The following is a 26903-nucleotide window of genomic DNA, read 5'->3' as shown; positions in this document are numbered from 1 at the left end:
CATCTGAGAAAACATGGGGAATTGATGTGACTGTACATGGGAAGATGTCCACCCCCTGGGTCCTGGTCCCTCCTCTCCTGGAGTGCCCACCAGAGCTCACCAGGCTCTGCAAGAGAAGAAATGAGGAGCTCAGGGGAGCTCTCTGACAAGGACCTGGCCTATTTCCCTCCTTTCAGGTCATGTGACAAAGGCCAAAGGTTAACTCTTCCCCACAAAGCTGTAGTCACTAATCTCTCCTCCTTCCCCCAAGATGATCTCAGAGGGGCTCACAAGGAGGCTTACACCATTCTGTACTCCAGGGCTCACAAGCCCAGGCTGAAGACAGCACAACTCACCTTCCCAAACACAGCTACCCGAGTCTTGTCAATATACTGCTCCTTCAGCATAGTTCTGCAGGCAGAGGGGAGAGAGGGGGAGAACTTATGTGGGTCTCCTCTGTGGTCTGTGGTCTACAGCCATATTAATTATCCATAGCACACATGAAGAACCTTTTCAAATTAGAAAGAATCTTGGAATTCTAAACACAGTTGTTGATGGTTTTTATTTATGTGGCACTCACAGTATATTTACACTCGAAATGCAATAGCACCCTTGTGAGGCTTCTGGGGGAATTTCCAGGTGCACAGCTGAGATGTTGGAAGCAGCAGAGAGCACCAGAGGTCTCTGGGCCCCTCCTTTGCCATCTTCTCTTCTGCAATAAGGTGCTGGGTTATGTGACTGTCCTTACACATGGACGTTACACCCACCACGTGGGCTCCAAGGGTACATGAGCAGGTAGAAGACATTCAGAGCTAGAGAGCTTTAGGAAGTTACTGCTATGGGCCAGCATCGACCTCCTCCTTCCACACAGAAAATCTACCTTGCTATCTGATGGTGCCAAGCCTTATAATCATTGCTGGGTTCTTGTTCTGTGAGCTTCTGGGTTGAGGTGTGACATCATTGATGTTTTCCTAGAACATGTCTGCTGTTGTCTTTGCTCAGCTGGTGAGCTCACTCCTTGTTTTTAGAGAATGAAAGAAAATGGTCCTTATCCTTTTATCTCCAAGCTTCAAGGGAGGGGCTCCAGGGACTACAACCTCACAGGTATGTTAGGACTCGGGATGTTTTTCCTGGGTTCTCCACGACAGGGAGGAGACAGTGGGCCTCACTGTCAGATGGGATGAAGTAAGAGCAGGAGAAGACAGGGAAGGGAATTAGGCAGGAGGGCAAAAGGCAAGGATAGTGCTCCTTCCTTCCCCAGCCTGTCTAAATACTACCTCATTTTCCCTGGGAAGCCTGTCTGGTGTAGTGTGGGTTACAGGCAGCCATCTGCTCCTCCTCCTTGCAGACAGAAGCCAGTGTCACTTGTTCCTGTCCTCCCACAGCCAGAATCTGGGCCAGCTGGTCCCTGGCAAGCCAGCTTTCTATCTGATGATGCAGACCCTTACAAGTGTTCCCAGGCTATCTTGTGCTGGTGTGGAGTGGGGGCTCTGGGTTCTGGATCATGCAGGGTAAGTCCAAGGAAATAAAGAGAAGGTTACCAGGCTATTTTAGAGTCAAGGAACTCTTCCTTCCTTCCTTTCTTGGAGTTTCTGGAAGTGTCTTCTGTGTTCCTGACCAGCTAGTGACATCGGAAGACTGGAAGCTAATGTTATCATAGTCATGGCTGTCCTAAACTGGGAAAAGTCTCTTGAAGCGAGTCTGTCCTGCTTGGCTGTATAAATGGATAGACCTGCATCTTTGTGGACACTGTTGTTCTATGGAGCTTCAGCCCTGGGGTCTAATACCTCTGTGGACCTTCAGAGCTCACGAGCTCCTTGCCTTAAAAGCAAACACAAGTGTATATGTGTGTAAGCATGTGTAAGTGTGTGTGTGTGTGTGTGTGTGTGTGTGTGTGTGTGTGACTTCTGTCAAAAGCACCCTCACACAAATACCTTCTCAGATTGTTAGGTTTTTTGAGATGTTCTCCTCTGTGCCTTCTTATTTTGTGTATATAGATTTTTTTGTTTTTTGAGATGTTCTCCTCTGTGCCTTCTTATTTTGTGTATATAGATTTTTTTGCCTACATGTATGTCTGTGCACAGCATGTATGTAGTGCCCTTAGAGGCCAGAAGACAGCACTAGGCCTTATGGAACTGGAGTTACAGACAATTCTGAACTATCAGCTATCATATGGGTGTTGGGTATTGAACCTGGGTCTTCTGGAAGAGCAGCGAGTGCTCTTAGCTTCTGAGCCATCACATTAGCCCTCTGTAGTTTTTGTCCATAAGACATGAAGTTCGAAGACATCATCTTGTCTCTCTTTGGCTAGCTCACACTCCCTGTTGTGGCTTGAACCTCCTACACACACTCATGGTTTGGGCTTTGAGCACTTGCTCCTTGTGTGGTGGGGCTATGTAGAGGAACTATGGACATTCTGGAGGTGGGCATCAGATGGTGGAAGTGAAGCACTAGGGTGGGCCTCTGAAGGTTGGCCTTGGTTCCAGCCTTGCTGTGTTTCCTGTCCATCCGCGATGTGAAGAGCAGCTTCCACAGACTCCTACAGCCAGAAACCCTGGCACGACTCTCCTGCCATGACAGACTGACATGACAGAACTGTGAGCCAAATAACCCTTTCCACTCTTAAATCACTTCATCTGGCACTGTGACCACATCGACACAAAGGCAGCAAACACTCCCTGGAGGAGAAGGCCCTTTGCAGTCTTTACAAAGGATACTCTGAAAGTCAGCCAAGTCTCCTCTTCTGAAGCTTGGAAGCTTGAGGTGTGTGAGCAAGATCAGCTCACTGCAGACTCCAGCACACAAGGGAGCTCAGCTAATGCTGTGTTCTCCAACCATACCCAGGCCCAGGAACACACATGCAAAAATGACACCATCCATGCCTCGTCCTTGTCCTTTCACGCCTGTGATTCTGCAGGGTGGCTGACTGTTTTCAGTTCACTTCCAGTGCTCAGACCTGGGTTTTTTGGTTTTAGATCAGGGACAAGGGACTGAGGTGCACATCTTACATACAAAAGCAGACCTGGCCTCCAGGTTCTCCCAGCATCCCTCACTCCCTACCTGACATACTCTGCCCTCTATCCTGAACTTTCCAGCCCAGGGGCTGAGCTGCCCCTCCCGCAGAGGCTCTTCCCTATGTAATCCAGATATTTTGGCCCCTGCCCACCCCTGCACCCCCCTCCTCTCTTTCTCTTCCCATACAAACTTCACTAGCATTCTTCCTTGGGGGCCAGTAAACTTTCTTGAGAGCAGCTTCCCAATAAACCCGCATTTAACATATTCTGATCTGTCTTGAACTGGCTCATTTCAGCAGTAGACAAATAACTTATCACTGGGTGCTGTGTGACCTTCGCAGAAGGAGACCTAGATACTGGCACAGGTTGCTAATGCTCCTTTACAACTTCTACAGCAATGCAAACCATGGTTTTGAGCACCTGTCCCCTGGCAGGGTGCTTCTTCTCTTCTTGGTGGCAATTTGTGGGTCTCACCGACTTGGTGACAGCTTGTGGGAGAAGAGTGAAAACAGGGTACTGCTCAGAGCCCAGTGGCATTCTGACCAGTCACCCACACATGCACAGGGTCCCCTTCTTTGTAGCGAGATGAACCCTTGTCCTTGCCCTGCTCCCACTCATATTCTCTCTCTGGTCTTCCTTCTGGACTTCCTGGAGACGACTGGACACCTGACCATAGAAGCTACAACGCAGAGAAGCCAGGCAGAATGCAATGGTTTGGATGTAAAATGTCCCTTGTAGGCTCAAGTGCTCCTAGCTGGGTGTCATATTTTGGAAGATTTTAGGAGGTGGAGCCTCACTGGAGGAAGTAGGTCACTGGGAGATGGGTCTTCAGGTTTGTAACCCAGCCATATGTCCTGTCTTCTCTTTGCTTCCTGATCCATTGAGATCCAAAGGATTGCAACCAAGATTCTTCCTACCATGAACGCTGTAGTGGACCCAAATAAGCCTCTCCTCCCTGAAGCTGCTTCTTGTCCAGGACTTGGTCACAGAGATAAGAAAAATGATTAAGACACAGACCCAGTTCAGTCTTGGCCTCTGGCTTTATACTTAGATCAGTTCAACACAGAAGCCACCAAGCAGCATGGTAAGCCATCAGGAGAACCCTGCTGGTGGTCTCCCTGGAGACGTGCATACAATTGTCCACAGGACTTTGTGAGTGCAAGCACAATATGTGGAAAGCAGCAGCATCCATCTGGCATGCCCCAGCTGCAGCCCCTGCTGAGAGCATCCGCTCCACCTTCCCTGCCCCCCCCCTCCCCCTGCCCAGCCAGCATGGCTGCTCACCTTACAGCTTCCATCTGGTCCTTCTCCTCCAGGAAGCCTAGCCGCCTCCGTACTTCCTGTAGGAGCTTGGTTCCCTGGAAGCCGCTGCCTCGGCCGTCACACTTGACCACCACGGCTCCATGGCTGCTCACCAACACTGTTTCCCAGGTCACCTCAAACCTCTCTGTCACGCTCTGACTCCCTGGGGTACCATCCCTAGAAGAGATAGGTTTTCAGTGTGCTGCATGGTGGCTGAAACAGCACATCTGGGAAGCTTTCTCACAGGAAGCTGTGTCTTTCCCATTACCTGGTGCCCTAGGACTGCTCCAGCACCTCGGGCTCTGCTGTCTAGGGTGCGTGAGCCAGCTATCATTCATATACTCCTCAGAGAACCCTATGGCGCCACAGTCATCCCAAGTGTGTGTGTGTGTGTGTGTGTGTGTGTGTGTGTGTGCTGCGTGTGTGTGTGTGTGTGTATGTAGGCTACAGGTCAACTCTGATGTTACTCCTCAGGCACTATGTGACTTGTTTTGTGTTTTTGGGGTCTCTCTTGGCCTGGAACTCAAGCAAGTGGACTAGGCTGGCCTAGATAGGAGGCCCAGGGACAGTCCTGCTGGCTTCCCCAGGGCTGGGATTATAGGGTATGTTACTATACCTTTTATTTTATTTTATTTTATTTTATTTTATTGGTTTTTCAAAACAGGGTTTCTCTGTGTAGCCCTGGCTGTCCTGGAACTCACTCTGTAGACCAGGCTGGCCTCGAATTCAGAAACCCACCTGCCTCTGCCTCGCACGTGCTGGGATTAAAGGCCTGTGCCACCACTGCCTGGTCTACCTTATATATTAAAAACATAATTTCTGGGGCTGGAACGCAGATCCTTGTATTGGTGCATCAAGCACTTTAGCTCTGTCCCCTGAACTCTGGTGAGCATTTCCACCATGCTGAATCTCTTCCTGTCCGCTTAGGCTTTGACACAGCATGATCTGCTCCCACTCTCGTGCCTGTCTCTGGAGTGCCCAGGATGTTGGATTCCTTCAGCCACTCCTTGGTTTAGAAACCTTCTTTATGGTTAAGTTGTAAGAAGCAACACCCAGGCTGGCCCAGTGACTTTCCCACTTTCTCCTGGAGGCAGGACTTGGGGAGGAGGTACTGGACTTGGCTCTTGGCTCTTTACTTCTCCTCTAAGGACACCATGCTGTGGCTTCAAAGGACTTTCAGTGGAAATTTATACCATGAGAAGCAGCCCATGCTGTGGGCAGATGTGGGGTGGAGGGCACTCTTGTGTCATTATTATGCATCAGTTAAGGGCAAGGATGTGTTCTGAGAACTGTACCTTTGGGCCGTGCTGTTGTGTAAATATCAAACTGAGCTATATGAAGATGTTATTAGATGATATGATCTTGTAGCACCATGGTGTTATATACTTGTCAAGGTCAGAAATGTTCTTGCAATCTCACTACAATGATCAAAACACCACTGTACTTCTACCTGCAGTGGATCTTCAGGAGCTACAGTAACAAGTAACAAGTCAATCTGTCTTAAGAGCTAAACACACAACATCATCTACCCACCCTACTCCCCTCAAGGGTTCACTGTTCCCTTTTCTTGCACTGATGAGTCTCAAGGAGGCATCTGGAGAGAGGGAGAGGGAGAAGGGGGGAAGAGAGAGTGGGGGAGAGAGAGAGAGAGAGAGACAGAGACAAAGACAGAAACAAAAGAGAGAAGGAGGAGGGGAAAGGGAGAAAGAAGAGAGAGAAGGAGAAAGGAAGGAAGAAAGGAAAAAGGAGAGAAGGAAGGGAGGAAGAAAGGAAGGAAGGAAGGAAGGAAGGAAGGAAGGGAGGGAGGGAGGGAGTGACGAAGAAAGGAAGGAAAAAGGAAGGAAGAGAGAAAGAGAGGCAGTCATACTTACACCACGAGCAATAAGGGGTAGTGAGCTGTGTCGGTGAAGGTGGCCGGCTTCAAGATTTGCATTGGCAAGCCTGGAGAAAGGGGGAATATAAGTATGTCAGGGACAGCTGGGACAGGGAATTGACTAGTGTGTACCCTGGTTCTGTTTCTTCAATTCTGTGGATGCCCGGTGGGAGGGAAAGGTAGGAAGTCCACAGAGGGAGCTTCCACAACAACTTTTTGTGGGTCCTTGGGCAGGCCACTGGCTTTATGGCTCTCTCTCGGCTGGAGCTCAAACTTCACCTTTCACGCAGAAGTGTGTGAACCTCCTCAGGTCCCACAGGTACCCGCCGGTGGCAGAATTCCAGGTAGAGAGAGCCACTGAGGGCCGGCCCAGCCATGCGCTGGGATGGATAGGTTTACCTTTCATTTTATGTGTACAGGTGGTTTGCTTGCATAGATCTGTACATGCCTGGTGCCTGCAGAGGCCAGAAAAGGGTGTTGGAGCCCCTGAAACTAGAGTTACGGACAGTTGTGAGATGCCCTGTGGGTATTGGTAATTGAACCTCGGTCCCCTGGAAGAGCAGCCAGTGATTTCAACTGCTGAGCCAGTTCTGAGTAGTTGGTTCTGGGAGAGGAAAAGGTGAGGTGAATTGGTATGCTCAGGTGAGAGGCATACTGAGCTAATGGGTGGAGGAGAACGCCTCTCTACCGTGACAGGTGCATACCAGGCAGGGCTGACTAACCACTAGATCCTCCAGGGCAGGACCGGACCCTAGGGGAGGGGTTGGGATAGCTGTGTTCCTGTGGCCATTGATGTCACTTAGTTTGGTCATTGGTGTCATGAGATAGAGAGGCCTCAGGAAATCCCACACTACTTTCTTTGTTCACTCCATCTTCAGAACCAGCCTTCCTGCCCCAGCAGGAATGTGTTTATTGAGAGTAACTACAGGCCAGATTACCAGAGGCCCAGCAATTAAATGGGAATTAGTGGCTTTCTAGTGCAGTGACTACAGACACACCCTGGCAGCCTCCTCGGAAGACTCATCCCAGACCTGGCAGCCAGCTCGGAAGCATCCTTTCATTATTGACCCAGCCTGACTGCTAATGGCTTGCAAATTGGATCCATGGCCCAGGGACTGGCAGAGAGGCAGACACTGCAGGGTATCACAGAGATATCCACAACACATGGAGTAGTTGTGTGTAGTTGCACCGCTGGTGGACCTGAGAAGAGGCTGCAAGTCTGAAGACTGCCCTGAGGGAGCCGTTCTGAACACCACCTACTTTCCCAGGAGCCTTAATCTAGCAGCAGAAATAAAAAACAAAGGTCGTCCCTGGTTCCTTCTGCTGCAGTGCTGGGGAGGCCTGGGAGCAGAGCTGGGTGTTAGCAATGCTCCTACAGGTCCTCTGTTGCTTTCCTAAGGGAAGGTGAGGATGTCAGGGTTCAGAATTTGGAGATGGGATGACAGCAGAAGGCAGAGTAATGAGGAGGAAGGGGCTCTGGGAGCTGCAAAGGAGTGGAGCCCTCACAGGGAGGTGAATCACACTGGCACTCAGCTGCAAAAGCTGGGTTTTGCAGAAGTGCAGAAGTGCACAGTGGCATGTTGGACACAATATCCAGAGCATAAATGCAATTCTCTGTCAGAATAGACTGTGACATTCTCAGGCAAGAGCTTTTAAAATTCTTCTCCCTCCTGAGACCCCTCCCCCTTCATTTCTTCCCTTGTTCCCTTCTCGGATCTGTGACAAGAGGAGGCCTCTCTGGTCTGGGGTGGGTTGGAAGGAATTGAACTCACAGCCCAGCCTGTTTCCACATGTGACTGACTCCAGAGATGGATGGAGCTCCGTCCTGGACATCAGGGACACCACAAGCACTTCTGGATTTGATGGGGACCTGGGGTGCTGCGGTGAGTGGTCTGGGGTGGACCATATATGTTGGTTAGCTGCTGTTACATCGTGTTTCACTTGGGGCCCTGTGAGAGGGGCGTCCACAGTGACCCCCCCAAAGCATGCTTACTCTTGCCTAAGCTGTGTTCTGGATGGTGCTCTGTTGTCTATGTCAACTCAAGGTCCACTGAAGGGACAGTTGATAATTCAGTGCAGGCAGCCTTCCTACACAACTGGGCTCATTCTCTGTTCTCTAAACACCCACACCATTTGCTTTCTGTTGTAAATGAGTTGTCCCATTGAGTTCACTGTGTGGTTCCACTGTGCCACTTGGGGTCCTTACTTCCTGCTCCTGGGAGTGTACAGCCTGCAGGTGGCTGAGTCATCTCTAGGCTGTAGGGCAAAAGGGTATTTATATGCCAACTCCATCAGCAAGCCAGAGCAGATGCAGAAATCTTGGAGATGGCCCAGGAAGGTACCTACAAGGCATATAGCTCCACCTGCCCCTCCAGTGAGTCTAGTCTGCTTTCCCTAAGCCTGGCCACCCTCAACTCTTGAGACAGAGCATGTCCAGTGACTATGGATCAGACAGAATCCTCGCAGAAACTGAAGCCTGCCCATGACTGCAGAGATGATGGCAAGAGGGATCTGCATGAAGGCCTTTGGGTACCTTTGAGCTTTGTGGGTTTAAGCAACTGAGCTGTCCTGGCCCATTTGCTAGAGAACCTAGAAAGGAGATGAAAGGAGATGAGGTTTTTTGGACACTGGGGTTTTCTCTAGAGTTAAGGACAGTGGGCAGCTACAATTCTAGAGTCAGCCAGTGAGCTGGGAAGCATGTGAAGTGTTGGTAACTTCCCAGCTGCTGCTAGCTGATTCCAGCAAACAGGTTGGATCTTATAGTCTAGTGTGGAGTCAGTGGCTGGAGTGTGAAAGAAGAGAGGCAGGAGGAGGGCAGTGTCAACACCCTCGGGATGCATTTCTCCAGTTGCAAGGACACTGCCCACAGCCAGCACCAAGGTAGGACACTGAGGAAGGAAGACAGCACGGTACAGAGGATAGAGGTGGAGATCAGAGAAAAGGCTCTGTCCTGCTGTCTTCAGGGGAGGAATCATAAATCTGTCTGTGGTATTGGCTGTTACCAGATCATCTTGAGGTAGTGGATAGTGAGCTGGAGATAAGGTGGTGGCCAAGCAGGGAGGCACCTGGGTAGAGCCGAGCTTCCATCCAAGGGTGACCTTTCAAAGGGCAGAAGAGCAGTACTTACTGTAATCTTCTACTTCAATTTTTCGATATTCAATCTTCGGCATCTGCCGGTCGTTGATAGCCTTCTGAACTTCCTCATTTGCTTCCAAGTCAAACATTCCTAGAAGTGGGGAAAGAAGAACACACTGGATTCTGGGGACTAGAGGGGCAGGTGGGTGGGCGGGGCGTTCTCACACACCTCCTACACTGCTTCACCCAAGCAGCCCTGGGCGTTGCTTACTGCATTACAGAGAGAGAAGATGAGATATCAGATAGCTCATTCAAGACCTGGGGCCCTAGTATCAAATCAGAAATATGGGCAGATCAGAGATCTCTATGCTCCATCTGCCCACCTCCTTTTCAGTATGGCATTGGTGTGATCCATTGTAAGTCTGTTGGGTTCAAGAAAAGCAATACCACTTATCTGTGGGGGAAAACAGCCACACCAACCAGGCAATGTCAGCAGAGAAGACACCAGACTGTGTGGCCTTTATCAGTTAACCCACTCCCAGATTTCTTGCTTTAACCTGTAAGTTATCTGGTCTTTAGAGACTTGGAGTTGGTGACCATAGTCACAGATAGCAATGTCCCAAGAGCAATGTTTTGCAATTTGAGGGCTTACCCCCTCATGCATGGTGGCTAGGTGACTGTATTGTTGGGTTATCTGCATGGCTCTTCATTTTCAGGTTACAACACACAAATACCACGTCAGAAATCTCTTCAGCTGGAAGGAAGGAAGCCCATTTTGCTCACCTGCTGAAATGGCTGTGCGACCCCATTTCACCCTCTCATGCCTAGTAAGCCCACAGGTCTTCCTTTTCTTTGCTTTCTTTAAGGTTACATGTAGGGTTGGCTTGTGGCTCAATGTAAAAGGGAACTGTTTTCAAGGGGCTCTGCCTTTAGCGTGTCTAGGCTAGGATCAGAAAATATTTTAAAGCTATGGTCCTATGAGGAACGTTGGGGTCTTTCATGAGCCCTTGAAAACAAAACCATCCCACAGTCTTGTTTCTTGAAGGCATCAGAGGTTAGTTAATTCATGGCTGCTGTGGGTAACACACAGCATTGTGTGACTCCACGATCTCCACCATCTGTGGGAGCAGGAATGGCATACTTTTGGTAGGGTGGGGCGGGGGAGTTCCTGTGCCTGTGAGGAGCTGATAAGCAGCTGAAAACGCTTGGCAAGCTGCCAAGCACACATGGCCGTCCAGCAGCTACGGCTTTCACCTTTCACCTTTGGCAGACGCTGGTTCTGCCTGAAGCTCCTTCCCCCTGCCCACCCCTGTGTGGTCTCTTGCCATCCTTCCAAGACAAATGAAACTGGACTGAGAGACACTCCAGGGGTTTCAGGAATCCAATGCTCTGTAAGGTGCCAGAGCTCAGCCTGCCTGAGGAAACCGAGGGATGACTGCTAACCATTCCCTGCTCCATGTGTGAATTCAACATCACAACGGGAAACGAACGTCCAGCAAATTGATTGTAGAGTCTTTGGCATTTGAGAGACTAATTACATATGGAAGTTAATGTTCAGTGAATGCTGGGATTCTGACCTGGTTCTCTGATAGTCCCAGACCCAAGCTAGTGTAAGAATCAGGGCATAGACTTAAGATGTTATGTCAAAGCTTCCGCTCATGGGTCCCCTTGTGCTGGCTGGGTTTGTGGCAACTTGGTACAAGCTAGAGTCATCTGGGAACAGGGAACCTCAGCTGAGAGAATGCCTTCATAAAACTGGCCTGCAGACAGGTCTGTAGTGCATTTTCTTGATTGATCACTAATGTGGGAGGGCCCAACTCCTGGTGGATGGTGCTATCCCTGGGCTGGTGGTCCTGGGTTCTGTAGAAAGCAGGCTGAGCACTCCGCGAGGAGCAAGCCAGTAAGCAGCACTTTGTAGGGCCTCTGCTTCAGTCTTTTCCTCAGGTGCCTGCCTGGAGTAACCTAGATGAGCTATAAGGTGAGATAAACCTTCCCCCCTGCAAGTTGGTCATGGTGTTTCATCACAGCTCTGCCTAAGACAACCTGGAAGAACCTTCCATGGTTATCACTCTGACTGACTATGTGACTCATCTAGGTATGGCATGGGGAAGGGACCTGGGGTGTGTGCAGGGAGATAGGGGTGACATGGCTGCACACATAGGAGCTCATGGGTATCAGCACAATCAGCAAAGATGAGTACATGGATCTCACTCAGCTTCTGCCACCAGGGCCCTATGGGAACTTCATCTGTGTGAGCAGGTAGGTGCCAGGACCTGCCCAGAGTCTCTCACAATTGGCTCAACTCTCCTTAAATGTAATTCACATGAGCTGGCTTTGAATGTCACTCTGCAATCTTACATGCTGTTTTGGAGGGAGAGGTTCAAACTCAGATCACAAATATGTGTGGCTGTCCACCCAGCGAGGCTTTCCTAGAGCGAGTGCAGAGATGACTAAATTCCCATTATCCACGTCCAGCCCTGTCAGTTCTGGCCTTGTGTGGGGCGTGGCAGGTTCTAATTCCTCAGTGACTATTCAGGCTGCCTTTGAATAGCTTGCTCCCCTCTATTGAAATCCCACTTTCTGCAGAAGAGCACCAAAGCAACAGACTATTAAATTTAGTTAAATATTAGATTTCCCATTTAATGATTGCCCACACAGCCGGGCTTATCAGCAGAGAACTGGTGGCCTCACGGGGGAGTTGGGTTAAGTTAGTTTATTTGTTCCCCTAATTGCATTCAAAGAGGGCAGGAGCTCAGAGGAGATATAAGAAAAGATCGGTGCATTCCCCGAGGACTCTGCTTCTGACTGCGGGGCAGCAGGGACCTCCAGGCTGCAGCACACACATGGCCACTCCTTAATTAAATGTGAGCCCCTCTAATATTTGGTGGAATTAGCTATTATCAGATCTGGACACAGTGAGCCCACAGAGACAAATGTCTACTCAGGAAGCCACTCCCCTGGCTGTGTGGCCTGCGGGCTGTTCCCACATGGCCCTGGGGCTTGGAGCAATCACTGCTCTGCCAAGACATTGGAAATTAGTGAACAAACTGCAATGGAAATCATAAGCAACTGATCTAGAGGGGAAAGGGCTACCTGGCCCTCAGGTGCAGGTTTCTTTTCTGTAGACTTTGACACTCCAGACTGTGTGAATAGATGTACTTTCTGCTTCTCCAGTGTGCTGCGAGGGCATCCGATGGTCAGGCAATCCCATTCCCCCACCCCCACTGACTTTTTTCATTGCTTCCCCATGCATTATTCTTCCTTGTGCTTGCTCTTTGTGGCAGAGTCCATCCACATCCCTCGGGCTACATTACCTCGGGCTACATCCCTCGGCTAACTCAAAGAACAGACCCAGAAGTATAAAGATAGTTCAACTTGGTCCACCTCGGTTAGATCTGTCTTTACTCTGAGCCCTGTTTCCTTGTTACATTCAGCTTGATAGTTTGTGACACAGAGTGAATGTTCTTTTGGGCCATTTCTCTCCTCCTTGATTCTCTGACTAACCACTGAGCATCTAGAGGGCAGAGTCAGGTCAGATAAGTGGTCTTATTTCTAGACTCCAACATCATGCTGGACATCACGATGAGGGCTGCTGCATGTGTCCAACAACTAGGGGTACTACATTCATGGAGGATGATACTGTGTTTGGCACACAGGTAAGCTGCTGGTGCTCCTGTGTCCCCTGAGAGTTGTTTGCAGGGAATAAGACCTCTGGGTCTTTCCTGGTTCTCTGTGCAGGCATCCCTGAGGGTGTGGACACCATGTATCTGGCTTATTCTCCACTTGATGTTTGTTATGTGTTAACTTGCTAAGATTCTATGCTAAGACCTCAAACAAAGCTAGCCATTGGCCCTTCCCAGAAGGTTGCCATGTGCAACTCTGGGGTTCAGAAGACTTTTCACAACCAACAGAAGGTTTTGTGGAATTGATTCGGAGGTCTCTGCCCAGTGTGCGTATTCCCACATCCTTTGCATCAAGGCCTCACACACAGGGTAGCAGACTTCTGAGTTATCTATTCCTGGTCCCCTTGCCAGCAGGTGGGCTACACACTGTGGACTTGGGGCCACTGAGTCTGGGTTGACCTAGACAACTCATGGTGTTGGGCAAGGACAACACAGAAGGTGTCTGGCCCTTTGACCTCAACAAAACAGTCAAGAGATTTGACTAAGCTTGAAATACATACACTTCTAATTGTTATCCTTGGATAACAATTGTCATTTTTTTTGTATGTAACCTGGAAGGAGTTTTAAAAAAATAGAGGGGGCTGGAGAAATGGCTCAGAGGTTAAGAGCAGTGGCTGCTCTTCCAGAGGATTCTCAGCACCCACATGGGGCTCATAGGTGTAACTTCTATTCCAGAGGGTCCAGTGCCCTCTTGTGGCCTCCAGAGGTACAAAGCATCCAAGTGAGGTGCAGATTCATATGCAGAATAAACACACACTACAGAAAATAAGGTTACTAATAAGTAGTGGAGCTATTATAGCTCAGCTCTTCTCATGTGTCTGTTCCAATGGCTGGGAAGCAGGAGAATGTGTGTACTCTCTCAGCTGTTCAGGGGTTAGGAGGAGGTGCCCATTCATAGACCACAGCTGCATCTCTAGGGGCGATCACCCCTGCATTACTGAATGGCAGTAGCAGTATGTAGCTTGTTCTAGCTGCTTTCTGTGTGCCTGTGACAATTCAGTATGACTTTATAGACACCGAGACTGTCTATAAGTTTTTATAAGATGTTTAGAAGATTTCATGCCTGTAGGCCACCGGTACAGAGTGTGCTGGGGTGCGAACCGACAGGGGATGCCAGCATCACTTTAAACAGTAAAACCTGATGCATAAATTTGACTGTTAAAAAAGAAATGTTTAAAAAACTGTTGGAAGAGATGAGAGTAGAAGTGAACTTAGGTTCCATGGGATGGTGTCATGACTCTGTTCCAATGAAAACGTTGTTGGCCCAGTTTTTCTTTTTCCTTTCTGTTTGGTGCCTAGGTTGGAAACCAGGGCTGTGTGGATGCTACTTAGGCAAGTGCTCTCCCACTGAGGCACACCCCAGCCCAGGCAGCTCTCTCTTCAGAAAAAGCTCTCAGAAAACAACTCAAACCTATGAGGAAACCATAGGAGTCACACGTCAGATGTCTTGCATATCAGATATTTACACTGTGATTCATAACAGTAGAAAATTATGGTTATGAAGTAGCAATGAAAATAATTTTATGGTTGGGGTCACCACAATATGAGAAACTGTATTAAAAGGTTGTTGCATTGAGAAGGTTGCGAACCACTGCTCTAATGAATGATTTGTGGCCTGTGGCTCGGTTTACATCTAAATGGGATGTGTCTAGGCAAATAGTCTTGGCTGGCCTGGAACTCACTATGTAGACCACGCTGGCCTAAACTCATAGAGATCTACCTGCCTCTGTGCTTGACTGAAGGCATGGGATTAAAGGTGTCCTACAGGCTGCCTTCCCCCACACCCCCCACCCCGGCCACCAAATTGCTCCTTATGCCTTTAATGCCAGCACTCAGGAGGCAGAGGCAGGTGGATCTCTGAGTTCGAGGCCAGCCTGGTCTACAGAGTGAGTACCAGGACAGTCAGGGCTACACAGAGAAACCCTGTCTCAAAAAACAAAAACAAAAAAAAAAATTAAAAACTGTAGTTATTAGATACAAACTTGCCATGTGTGGTGTAAAAGCTGGGGTTAAATTAGGTCCTAGGATACAGAAGTGATGCATTGCGTTTGTGCATTGTACACAGGTCCTGCTATCAGAGATGTTATCCATGGCTGTGGCAGGGTAGGTTGTCTCAACTGAGACCTGGCTAAACTTCCTGAGAGCAGAACTTCACCCTGTAACCACAGCCTGGAAGTCTCTGGCACTGTTGAAGGACAGGTGCTACAGCAGATGAGTGTCCACTTGGCTTGTCACTTCAGTGCTACTGAAGGGCCCTGCATTGCTCTGCAGGGGTCAGAGAAGAGCCAGGCTTTTGAGGGCCAAGGGCTATAGAAAATCTGCAAGACCCTCTTCCATGGTTGCATGGACTTTAGGGGCAAGGTGGTTCTGTTTCATTGTTTAGAGTAGGGGTCATGGATAACAGGGTAGCCTCAACTTGCTATAAACCTGAACATGACCTTGAACTTTTGATCTTCCTGCCTCTACCCCCCCACCCCAAGTGCTAGGATTTCAAGTCTAATACCATGCAGGTGTTAGGGATCAAACCCAGGGTTCTGTGCATGATAGGCAAGCACAAGTGAGCTCCATCTCTAGCTTACAAGGTGGCTCTCAAATCCCCTCCTCTCCCTCCTGCCCTATCCCCCTTATATCTCCTCCTTTCCTCATCTGGGAATTAGGGAAAAAGAGCCCATTCTTAGCAGTGACCTTGGGACCTCTTTACCAATGAGGCCTTCCTATCCCTACTGCCCACTGATACCAGAAGTCTCCTAGGAGGGGAGTCTGACAAGTGACCGCAGGTCCTGCACAGAGACCCTTTAAACTGCATTGCACCTTCTTGAGTGGTTTGCGCCTAGTAGGTGGTACTCAATACTGGGCAGTGAAGGTGAGCATGGCTTCTCAGTATGCTCAGAGGGACAGAGAGACAACTGTCAGGTGTCAACTGAGATGGGTCTGACCTTTACCAAAAACTGGCAGGGCTTGGGGTATAGGACATTTTTAAAGCATGTGCAAGAAATAAATGCATATCCCCCATCAACCAACCAACCAACCCCCAAATAGGCCGCGTCAAATGGGAAGGCGGAAAGCTGTCTTCTGTGGGATTGAGTTGTGGAAACCCAGAAGCCTGACTGGACTCCAGGGCTCAGCAGGAAGGGAGTGTCCATAGACACGGCCCATTCATTTTCTCTAGGAAGATGTGACAGTGTGTGAACAGTCTGTGATCCCAGCTCTTCCCCACATGGGGCCGTAGCCAGCATCTGCCTTGTACTGCCAGCTACATGAGCACTAGAACCAGGCTCAGACAGATGTGGGTTTCCTGCTACTTTCTGCATCTCTACATGATGAGACATCTCAGACACATGAGCAGCCTTTGGTGCCCACAATAATGACATCCGTAAGGAAACAGCTTTTGAATTATTCAGCATCACATCTGTGAAAACCCCACAGGCTCTGTTTGCAGATATGATTTTCTAAAGGGGAAAAAGTCAAGTATTCCCAGGGGCAGGGAGGCTGGGGATGATGCCGGGGAGGGCCAAGCTCTCTATAGTCGTAATTCCAACTTTTCTAACAGGGATGGGTTAAAAGAGAACGATGAGCCCCACTGTTGTCCAATCACAACCCTCCTGACAGGCCAACCCCTTTACCGTGCTCCTGACACACGGGCTGCCCAAGGCAAGGCATCCTGCAGTTTCCTTAGAACCACCTGTCCGTGAGCTTGATGGTCCGCACGCTGCCTCTCTGCATACACTGGACCGTGATTTTCCTCAGCAAAGCCCAAGGACTCCTCAGAGGTGCACTCCCAACAGAGAAGGAGTCCGATGGACTTGGTACACCCTGGCCTAGCAGTAGAAGGTTCAGAAGCCACAGACTCAGAGTTCCCTCAGCTGATTGCATGCAGAGAGATTGGAAGAGGTGTCTCAGAAGCCACCATTTCCTCAGGGATGGGGGTCAGAATTCCCGGGTCCTGGGTCCTGGCGGCTAAGCAGACAGCAGCTATGGGCTGAAACCTGCTCACTGGAGTGTGGGACAGGTACAAGGGAGCTTCAGGTTTCTTGTTCTTTTAGATCTTATGGTCTCTGTGTGTTTCAAAGTATATCTGGGCATGAGGTGCAAGTCTGAACACTAGATTCCTTTGTGTTCCATGGACATGGTAACCACTGGGCCTGAAGGCAATTTTAGAAGGTATTACCTACCAGTGGCCCTATACTGTGACTGCAGCTGATCACAGGCCGGCATGTGTATATTCAAGAAGTCCTGGATTTTGGAGTGTTTGGATTTTACATTTTTGTGTTGGGGACACTTTCTCAGCCTGTAAGGGCAAACGTACTGTGAGGAGTCATGCTAATTTGACTGGAAATGCAGCCTGCTGCTAGGGCACTTGGGAAATTCACCAAGGTCTATGCCTCCACTCACCTAGCCTATGCTGAGAAATCCACAGATGCGCACAGTATTCCTGGCGTGGCCTGTAACACATGCCCCTGATCTCAAGCTACCAGCGGGATGGTCTGGAGGGTGAGCAGAGTATCCAGCTGTTACGTGGCACTCTGGGGGCTTCTGTAGGCCCTCATTGTGCAGAACCCAGGCTGGTGAGGTGGCCCGTGTGTTACTCTGCTGCACTGCGCACCTTTACTGCTCCTGGAACGATGATGATGATGACAACGATGACGACGATGATGACAATGATGATGATGATGACGTCTCTCTCCTTTTCTTTCTCCATATATTCAGCTATAGGTATGGGTATCCATAGTTCATGTGTGGAGGTCAGAGGATATTCTTTGGTATGGGTCCTCACCTTCCACTTCTTTTGTTCTCTGTCCAGGGAATTTTTATAATTTTGGAAGGAAGTGACTGATCTGAGCCCTACCTGGCCCTAAGACTGGGCTTTGGTACCTGTCTGAGGCATACATCCACAGTGTCTGCCAAGAGGCTGTGATCATGGCATGGACAAGATCCTATGACCTAGGCCAGGGGCCCGGGGCTGGAAGGTACATGTGGCCTCATCTAAGAGACAAGCATAGGCATTACTTTCCAGGCTATCATTTCTAGTGGTGCTATGTTGGGCTGTGGCTTGCTGTAGCAGGGCCAGCAGCCACATTACAAGTTCCACACACAGGAAAAAGTCACACATTCCCACAGATACCTGGACACTAGACACAGTGCTGGCTCTGACACTTGATGGTGCCCACAGCTTTGCTTTCCATTGCAGGTGACCCTGGCCTGCTCCTGATAGAGCAGGAGCTCACAGGAGCTGCAAAGGGTGGCAGACTGGCACTGAAGCTCAGGGCTTTAGGCTAAGGCTCAGACAATTATTTGTAAGTCATTTGTATTTTGTGTGCCTGAGACTGATGCATTCAACAGACTACATTCAGATGTGTAAACTTTTCACCTTTGAGCTGTGTGAGCTTACTGGAGTATCTGCTCACTTGAGGCTGTCTTTTACCCTCCTCTCCCTTCTCCCTGCCCTCTGGCTCTCTCTTCCTTCCTTTCTTCTCCCCTTGAAGCTATTTGCTCCCGAACATGCAGGTTCTAGGAGAAATTACTTCTTAGCTGGCAGGATTTTTACGAACTTCTCCTCAACCTCCTCCTTTGTGAATTGGAGCAGTCTCTGCCAATCTTATTGCCCTCATGGTGATGGGAAAGAAGACCCTGTGAGGTGCACCAAATAGCAGTTAGCATTTTAGGTTTTTTTTTTTTGTTTTTTTTTTTTTGTGTGTGTTTTGTTTTGTTTTGTATTTTGTTTTGGACAGGGTTCTGCAATATAGCCTAGGTTAGATTTAAACTTGTTTTAAAAAGAAAAATTTATTTATTTTTATTTTATGTGTATGTGTATTTGCCTGCACGTATGCCTGCACATCACATGTGTGCAATGCCCAGTGGAGGCCAGAAGAGGGCGTTGAATACCCTGAAAATGGAGTTAGAGATGCTTGTAAGCTACAGCGTGCCAGAGCACCTCCTGACAGGGTTCCAGCCATTGTAACTGACACAGGCTGGTGATAGATATCCCACATGCTCTGCCTACACTCTCTTTCCTGGCCTCCTGTAGGATGGGTTTCATGTCCAGGGGCATCCAACAGAGTGGGTTGTTGTATTGTCACATGTGGATTGAACTACACACTAGTATCCCCCACAGGACGTTGAAGCTAAAACTCTTGGTGCCTGTGAAGGTGGTCTTCACTGCAAAGAGGATCAGTGTTTAGGTGAGGTCACTAGGGTGGACTCTAATTCAGTACACCTGTGACCTCACATGAAGAAATAGACACAGATGATGCACACACAGGTGGAAGTGGGCATCTCGGGTAACTAGTGCCGTGGCTCTGCCAGGAAGGAGGCGTGGGCAAGGCTATAAAGCCTCAGCACTCATCCCATTCAGTTTGCAGCAGAACATCAGGTTGTAAGAAGGGAGAATGCCTCATAGAGAATCAGGAAGTTATCCACAAACTCTTACATGTCGGCAAATAATACAAACAGTAATGCTCACTCTCCCCCTCCTCCCCCTCCTCCTCTTCCCCCTCCTCCCCTTCCTCCTTTTCTTTCCCCTCCTCTTCCTCTCCCTCCTTCTCCCCCTTTTCCTTCCCTTCCTTATTCTCTTCTTCTCTTCCTCCCCCTCCTCCTCCTCCTCTTCCCTCCCCTTCCCCTCCCTCTTTTCCTCCCCCTCCTCATTCTCCTCCTCTCCCTCCCCTTCTTCTTCTCCTTAGCCCCCTTCCTCTCCCCTTTCCCCTCCTTCTTTTCTAGAAGAGGTTCCTCTTGTATTTCTGGCTGTTCTAGAACTCTCTCTTTGTACACCAGGCCTGCCTCTATCTCCTGAATGCTGGGATTAGAGATGTGCACTACTAGTGTTTGTTTGTTTGTTTGTTTTTTGGAGGGGCAGGGTAAGATCTCTTTATTATATAGGTCTGGCTGTTCTGGAACTCGGTATGTGGATTAGGTTGGTCTTGAACTCACAGAGATCCACCTGCCTCTGCCTGTGTTGGGATGGGATTGAAAGCCTATGCCACCATGCCCAGCTCCAGCACAAGCTTTCTTAAGCGAGGCAATTCAGAGACTCTGCAGCAGCCTGATTTTTAAGTGTGACGACATCAGGTCGGGTTTAGGCAGGAATAACTTGTTATGCTGTTGAAGACCACAGAGGTCACTTGGGTTGGAAGCTGTAGCTCACTCAGGGTTCTTGCCTGCTGTGTGCCCACAGGGGTGGGCAGTATCTTGGTAGATGGTGACACCAAGCAATTACACCAGAATCTTTCAGGGGACATGGACGGAAACTCCAGATCTTCAAACCTCCCAGTCTCTTAGAACAGTCCCCAGGCAAGGCTGGAGCTGAGGTCTGGGAGCAGGTTCTCTTTACTCTAAACCCACCCCTCCTGGGGCAGAAAGACTGTCAGCCTTCCCACAAGCACCACAGCATCCTCTCAGCTCAGCGCTTGTTCCCATCCACCCTAATAGGAACACTCAAACTCCCCCCCTCCCTCCCTCCTTCCCTCCCTCCCTCCCTCTCCCCTCTCTCCCCTTTCCCTCTCTCTGAGTCAGGGCCTCATGGAGTTCATATGGGCCTCAAACCCCTGCCCTCGAGTTTGCTGTGTATCCAAAGATAACTTTTAACTGTTGCTCCTCTGTCTATTCCCTAGTGTGTGGGTGACAAGTGCATGCCACTGTATACAGTCTAGGTGGTATTGGGACTGAACCCAGGGCTTCAAGAATGCTGAGAGAGCCAAATTCCGGAACCAACTGCCTTTGCATTTAAAGAATCTTATCACCTATTTACTTTTGGTTTTCTTACTCATGCTGGAATTCTGAATCCTAAATCCATTGCAGGCCTGGCAGACTGCTCCCATGATTTGACATGTTTCTTTAACCCCATCTATTTTACCCAGCTTCAAATGTTTGAACCTGAGGCTGTATATATGTTTGATTTTCTTCCAGGGCAGGATATAGTCCTGAGGTATCTTGGTGGGAAGGGTGATAGCAGAGGAGAGACAGGACCTCCTGGGAATAGGAGAAAGGAGGGGCCACGGGCACTGTCCTTTTACTTCTCAGCTTTATCATCCACCACACCCAGGATTCCTATGTCCCAAACACAGTGCATATGGTAGCCTGCACTGGCTGCTGTCCGGTGAAAACCTACAAGTTCCTTTAGGGGCTGAAAATTCTGAAAGTCTTGTGCTTTGGAAGTCCTATTTGACTTGGATTCCTCCAAGTCCTTTTCACCTGGCCTTTGACCTTGGCTTCTGGCCAGTCTTCGGCTTGTGTTGTGTTGTTGTCTCAGTGGGCCTCCTCCTGGGTCAGTTTAGTAAGAATCTTCCGATTACCCTGTCCTGTCTGACCATGTCCTTATCCTTACGCCTGATGTCCACTTCCTCAACTTGACCACAGTAAGAACAAGGCCCATCAGCAAGACTTCCTGCCACTGTCTGCTCTCAGCGATCTCCCATCTACTCTGTGCTCTGGCTGCATTTGGAGTTGAGCTTCATCTCTCTCTAGTGGCATAGCTACCGTCATGGCCCTCCCTCAGGTCTCCCCAAGATCCTAATAATCCTCCGGTAACTCTTATTTCTTTGATAATAACCTTACCTTAATGGCTTAGTCATTAACCTTTAATGGAGAAGCCATCTCTCTAACCCATGTAACCCTGTCTAAATCACCCTGTAATATGATTCTTCCATATCATGGACATGGCCCTCTGACCTGCAGGCAGATAAACCTCTGAGTACCCATGGAGTCTTGTTCTCAGAGCAGGTCTTAGAGGAGGAAAGAGTGAAGCCTCCTCCTGACTGATTGAGGTTCAAATCCAGCACACCCAGAAGACTTCAGCCATAATCTGGGTACCTAGGGAATGGCCACCCAGCTCAACACTCAAAGGCTGTTCTGGATCCTAGACATTTTAGGGAGCCAGAGCTTCAGCCGTGTCACATTGGTCCTTGTGACCATTTTATTTAGCCTGTACAGGATTCCAGAGGGGCGTGAGTGGGGGTGGGGTGGACTGTTTCACAAACCCTGGTTTTCACTCCCGAAGCTCAGAAAGATTGAAGAGGAACAACACTTACTTCTCTTGTCCGTGGTGTTATGCACAGTAACAGTGGGTACGCCAGGGCCTGGGTCCGAAGAACAGAGAGATCGCAGGAGAAAAAACAAAACAAGGCCATTAGTTTAGAATGAAGGAAGAAACTAAGCTTTCCTTATGACATGAGGTCTGTCTGGGTCCTGAGGCTAATGCAGCCAGAAGAGACATGTGTCTCAAACATCACATCCAGATTCATTACCCGGGTCCCAGTTGATGGTACGCATGGTGACCACATGTGGGTATTTGACAGGTGTGGGAGATGCTTTTGCTACACAAAAATGAGGATCAGAGTTTGGATCCCTAGAACCCACATGAAGGCCAAGTGGGCTTGGTAACCTGCTGTGATTCCAGCCTCAGTTGACAGACACAAAGGACCCCTAGAACAAGTTCACTAAGGAGATAAGCAATACTGTACACTCTGGCTTTGAATGAGAGTCTCGGCATCAATGAAGAAAGAGGAAAAACAATTGAGGTTGACTCCTGAGACCAATCCCAGGCCCCTACATGCATGTGCATACAAGCACTCATATACACATATGTATGCAAATATGCACATGCATGGAAAATGGAAAATGAAAAAAATTGATTTTATGATGGTATCTTCTGCAGGGTGTATAACCCGTATTCTGCATGTTAGCATCTGCATCAAGGCCTGGCCATTCCATCTTTCTGTTTGCTTCTTTGATTCTTGAACAAGACACCAAGAACCTGGAAACACTTGATTCCGATGGACACCACTGATCACCCTTCTACATGTTTCCAGATCACCACATGGATTATTGAATTTGGGTTAAAGGCCCATAACCTCATTTCCATGAATGAGCTGCAGTCCCACAATGCCTTCCTGGAATCAGTATATATTACTCAAGTCTCAAGCTTGAAAAGCTGGCCACCAGAATGCTGGAAGGAAGCCACTATAGTCTCTGACTAGTTGTCAAACCTTTGTAAACTCTCCAGTATGTGGGGAATGGGTTTTGAATGTGTGAATCTGTTCACAAAGCCCCTTCAACTAGAAGCTGCTCAGTTCCAGGGCTATTCAGGGTGCAGGAGTTAGGAGAAAGTTCCCAGGACAACAGTTGGCTCAGCCACCCAATGGTTCACTGCTCTGTTGCCTGCAGCAAAAGCAGGGCCCAGGAAGAAGGCTTTCTCAATTATTTTTGTTAGGTGGATATATTTTTATTTGGTAGTCTGGGGACCTTTCCCAACACCCTCATGCCTCTGTTGCTCTCTGTACTCTTGTTCCTGCTGCATGGTTTGGGGAGGCTGAGGTGCCCCCAAGGGTTGGTTGCTCTACCTGGCCCCAGGTATCTGCGTGGCTGGTGTTTCTCTTCTCTGGTGGAAAGCCTTCAACTACCCAGTCTGAAAGTGCATCTGCCCACAACCAAAGGGCTGGCCACTCATTCACTTACTAGTCTTCTGTTCCAGGGTACCATGGTACAGGCTGTGATGTCATGGCCTTGGACATTACTGGCATGCTAGTTCTCATCCCTTATTTGTAGCACTAGGACATAGCTCCACAATGGGCAAGAGTTTGTCTCATATAGTGCTGTCATTTTCTGCCTCTAGAAACATCTGCAGAGCGTTGTGGAGTGACAGGGAGCACTGGTGTGGAGCACTAAGCAGGGAAGATGCCAATGCCTTTTGGACTAGGGGCAGGGATTGATCACTAGTGTGATCGTTTGTATATCCTTGGACCAGGGAGTGGCACCATCTGGAGGTGTGGCCTTGTTGGAATAGGTGTGACCTGGTTGGAATGGGTGTGTCACTGTGGGTGTGGGCATAAGATCCTCACCCTAGTTGCCTGGAAGTCAGTCTTCCACTAGCAGCCTTTGGATGAAGATGTAGAACTCTCAGCTCTACCTGCGCCATGCCTGCCTGGATACTGCCATGCTCCCACCTTGATGATAATGGACTGAACCTATGAACCTGTAAGCCAGCCCCAATTAAATGTTGTTTTATTAAGACTTGCCTTGGTCATGGTGTCTGTTCACAGCAGTAAAACCCTAACTAAGACAAGTAGTGATCAAAAGAGAAAAGGCAAGCATGAGGCGAGGGGTCAGAGAGACATGGAGGATAGCCATGGCGAGGGTGGTGGCCTGTAACATGTACTTTTAAAAAATGAACCATGCTAAGTCCAGCTAGGCACAGGCATTCGCAGTCTTGCCCACCCCCGTGTCCAGCCCCAAGTGGGCCATATTTGGAGCTACCACTTGCACTTCCCAGGCCATCCACCCCCTGTGGCTACCATTTCTGCAGAAAGCCAGCTACCATTCATTCAGATCCCCTTAGCCCCATGAAGTAAGTGATAACATTAGAGATTTATACTAGCCAGATTTATAATGGTAGATCTCCAAACCCCCAACTGCCCGCATAAAGAACATAAAACTCAATTAATATAAATACAATCTGCACACCTAGATTGAGAAAGTGTACCTTACACTACTCCATTGCCCATCTATAAAAGGCCTAGTTATTTGCAGCTCATTCAGACCACATGGTTCTAGTTCATCATGATCTTCCTCCACCTTCTGTCCTCTGTCTCCTCTACTTCCTCTCCTTGTCTCTCCTCCTTCTTCCTCTCCTTCCTTCTCTAAAACTTCCAGCACCACCTTTCCTTTCCACTGCACAATCACAGGTTTTAGCCTTTATTTTACCAGTTAAAAATGGGGAGAAGGTTCATATGAAGTCACTTGAATGACTCTTCATCCAAGGCAGCCCCTCTGGGGGAAGCAGAATTAGCATCAAAATACAAACAACACCAGGGCAATCCACAACAGTGGCCTGAGCTTGGCTGGGGCTCAGAGGTACTTGAATCTCTGTCTCTGTCTCTGTCTCTGTCTCTGTCTCTGTCTCTCTCTGTCTCTCTCTCTCTCTCTCTCTCTGTGTGTGTGCACATGCATGCATGTGTGTGACATCAATGTTATAGGATGCATATTTAGGAACAGCAATGTTGGGGCTTTGTATCTACAGACTCACAGTCAGAACTTTCTGCCTACTTCCAGGGTCTGGGTGACATGAGGGCCACAGATCCTAGTGTGGCTTAGAGACCTCATGTGAGATCTGGAGGGTTGATTCTCCAGTCCAGACCCAAGGAGGATGCTGACGAGATGGCTCAGTTGTTAAGAGCATATACTGAGGGTCTGAATTTGATTCCCAGCACCCAAGATAGGTATCTGACATTGGCTCATCACTCTAGCTCCATGGGGGTCTGATACCTATGGCTTCTGAGAAACCTGTACTCATGTGTGCATATACCCACACAGACACACATATGCACATAATCAAAGATTAAAACAATCTAGGAGGTGGGAGGGGTTGTGTTAGGGGATGTCTTAGAGAAGAAGGAGGTGGAGTTGGGGGTTGATATGTTTATAAGACATGTTGCAAATAAATTTAAAATTGTCAAAAATAAAAGATAAAGATAAATAAATAAAATCTAGATTTTTTTGCATATGACTAAAATGGAGGGATTTGTTTTTCTGGTTCCGGCTTATAGCACTTAACATGATGATCTCAGGTCTTTGTGAAAGTGATGGACTTTGCTTCTTCTTAATGGCTGAAGAATTCTTCCCTCTTATATGTATGCGACACTCTTTTTATCCATTTACCAGTAGGCACTCAGCTGATGCACTGACTAAGCCATCTGGACAAAGCTGTGACAAATACAGGTGCCTGGAGTATTCTGACTTTGATTCCCTCTTCTAGGACCAGCACAGCAGATTACAGTCCTGGAACCTCCAGACCAGTGGCTGTTTTTAATTCTTGAAACCCTTCTCTACCCCACCTCTGTGCTGTGCCCCCTCCTTATCCATTCAGAGACAGGCTGGTCAGGAAAAAGGAAGGCATCTTGGTTACCTGTGAATTTCTGAGAAACAATGACAACTTTTTCTCTATAAATACATATATCCTTGTGGTACTGACAAAAATTATTTGTTGTTTGCCTAAAAGTCACGTGGAACTAGGCAGCCAGTATTTTTATTCACCAACTCTGGCACCCCTACCTAAGAGGGAAGAGCCACTGGAGCATGTGTCTGTACACCCTGACAGGTAGGTAAGCACTGGCTGTGGGGGTTAGACTATTGAGGCACACTATGTGCTTCTATTCTGAGGTCCCTTCCCACAGCGCCCATGCGGAGAACAAGGCAGTCATTGAGAGATAAAGAGCCGTCATCTATTAGCCACATACATTTCGTGGGGAGAACATTTGCAAACATAGCATGCCCCACACTCTTATTAATAATGAAAACAATGATTATTTATTCAGTGCCTACTATGTAAGCAGCACCCTGGTAACTCTTTCCTATGAATAATTTCAAGTCCAACCTTCACAGCACTTCAGACGGTTCACAGACAAGAGCAGCGGTAGAGCAAGCTTTAAGTCTTTTGTCTCATTCATGCAGCAAGACAGTCACAGAGCTTGGACAAGGCATTGTTTTCTAAAACAGTGACTTAGTACATGTCTCTAAACAGAAATTTAAATAGCAAAGAGGGACTAAGTGGCAGCTGAAGGATTCCTTCATTCCTCCCTCGGAAATAGCCCAGAACCTTCTTGAATACCCTAGTATGTATCTGTCACATTTATATATAAACATAAAAAGTTGCAAATAAAAAAAAATCACATGCAAAACTAACCAGACACAAACTCTGCACAACTGTACAAATGTCTACCCTGTTAGAGCAGCCATTTGAAGCTACAGAGCATCACAATGGATTTTATACTTTTACTATCAAATATATTTTATGCAATTATCTACCACCAAACATGAAAAAACCATGACAGACCTGGAACTAGAAAACCTTTATATCTTCTTTTATAACCATGTTATAAAATATTAAAATATTTTAAGCAAATATTTTAAAAGGTTTATTATTCAGGTTTTGGAGACCAGGTCTCACTATACAGTTAGTCCTGGCTGTTCCAGAAATAGCTTTGTAGTCCA

The 26903-nt window shown here is 48.3% G+C and overlaps 1 protein-coding gene across 4 annotated transcripts in view; it reads right to left on the bottom strand.

The window, feature by feature from the left end:
- Positions 1-26903, bottom strand: part of Dpp6 (dipeptidylpeptidase 6) — a 910144-nt gene that overhangs the window by 8657 nt on the left and 874584 nt on the right. For all 4 annotated transcript variants that reach the window (NM_010075.2, NM_001198886.1, NM_207282.3 and 1 more), the window contains exons 17-21: positions 21947-21994; positions 9296-9394; positions 6167-6236; positions 4278-4472; positions 336-390 (exon numbers count right to left, since the gene is read on the bottom strand). In NM_010075.2, coding sequence (NP_034205.1) covers positions 336-390; positions 4278-4472; positions 6167-6236; positions 9296-9394; positions 21947-21994 — 467 coding nt within the window. The remainder of the gene's footprint in view (positions 1-335; positions 391-4277; positions 4473-6166; positions 6237-9295; positions 9395-21946; positions 21995-26903) is intronic.

The sequence above is a fragment of the Mus musculus genome, chromosome 5, assembly GCF_000001635.26.
Source record: "Mus musculus strain C57BL/6J chromosome 5, GRCm38.p6 C57BL/6J".
NCBI classification, from domain to species: Eukaryota; Metazoa; Chordata; class Mammalia; order Rodentia; family Muridae; genus Mus; species Mus musculus.
Note: the sequence above shows the minus strand (reverse complement) of the source record. Positions and strands in the feature narration are given on the sequence as shown.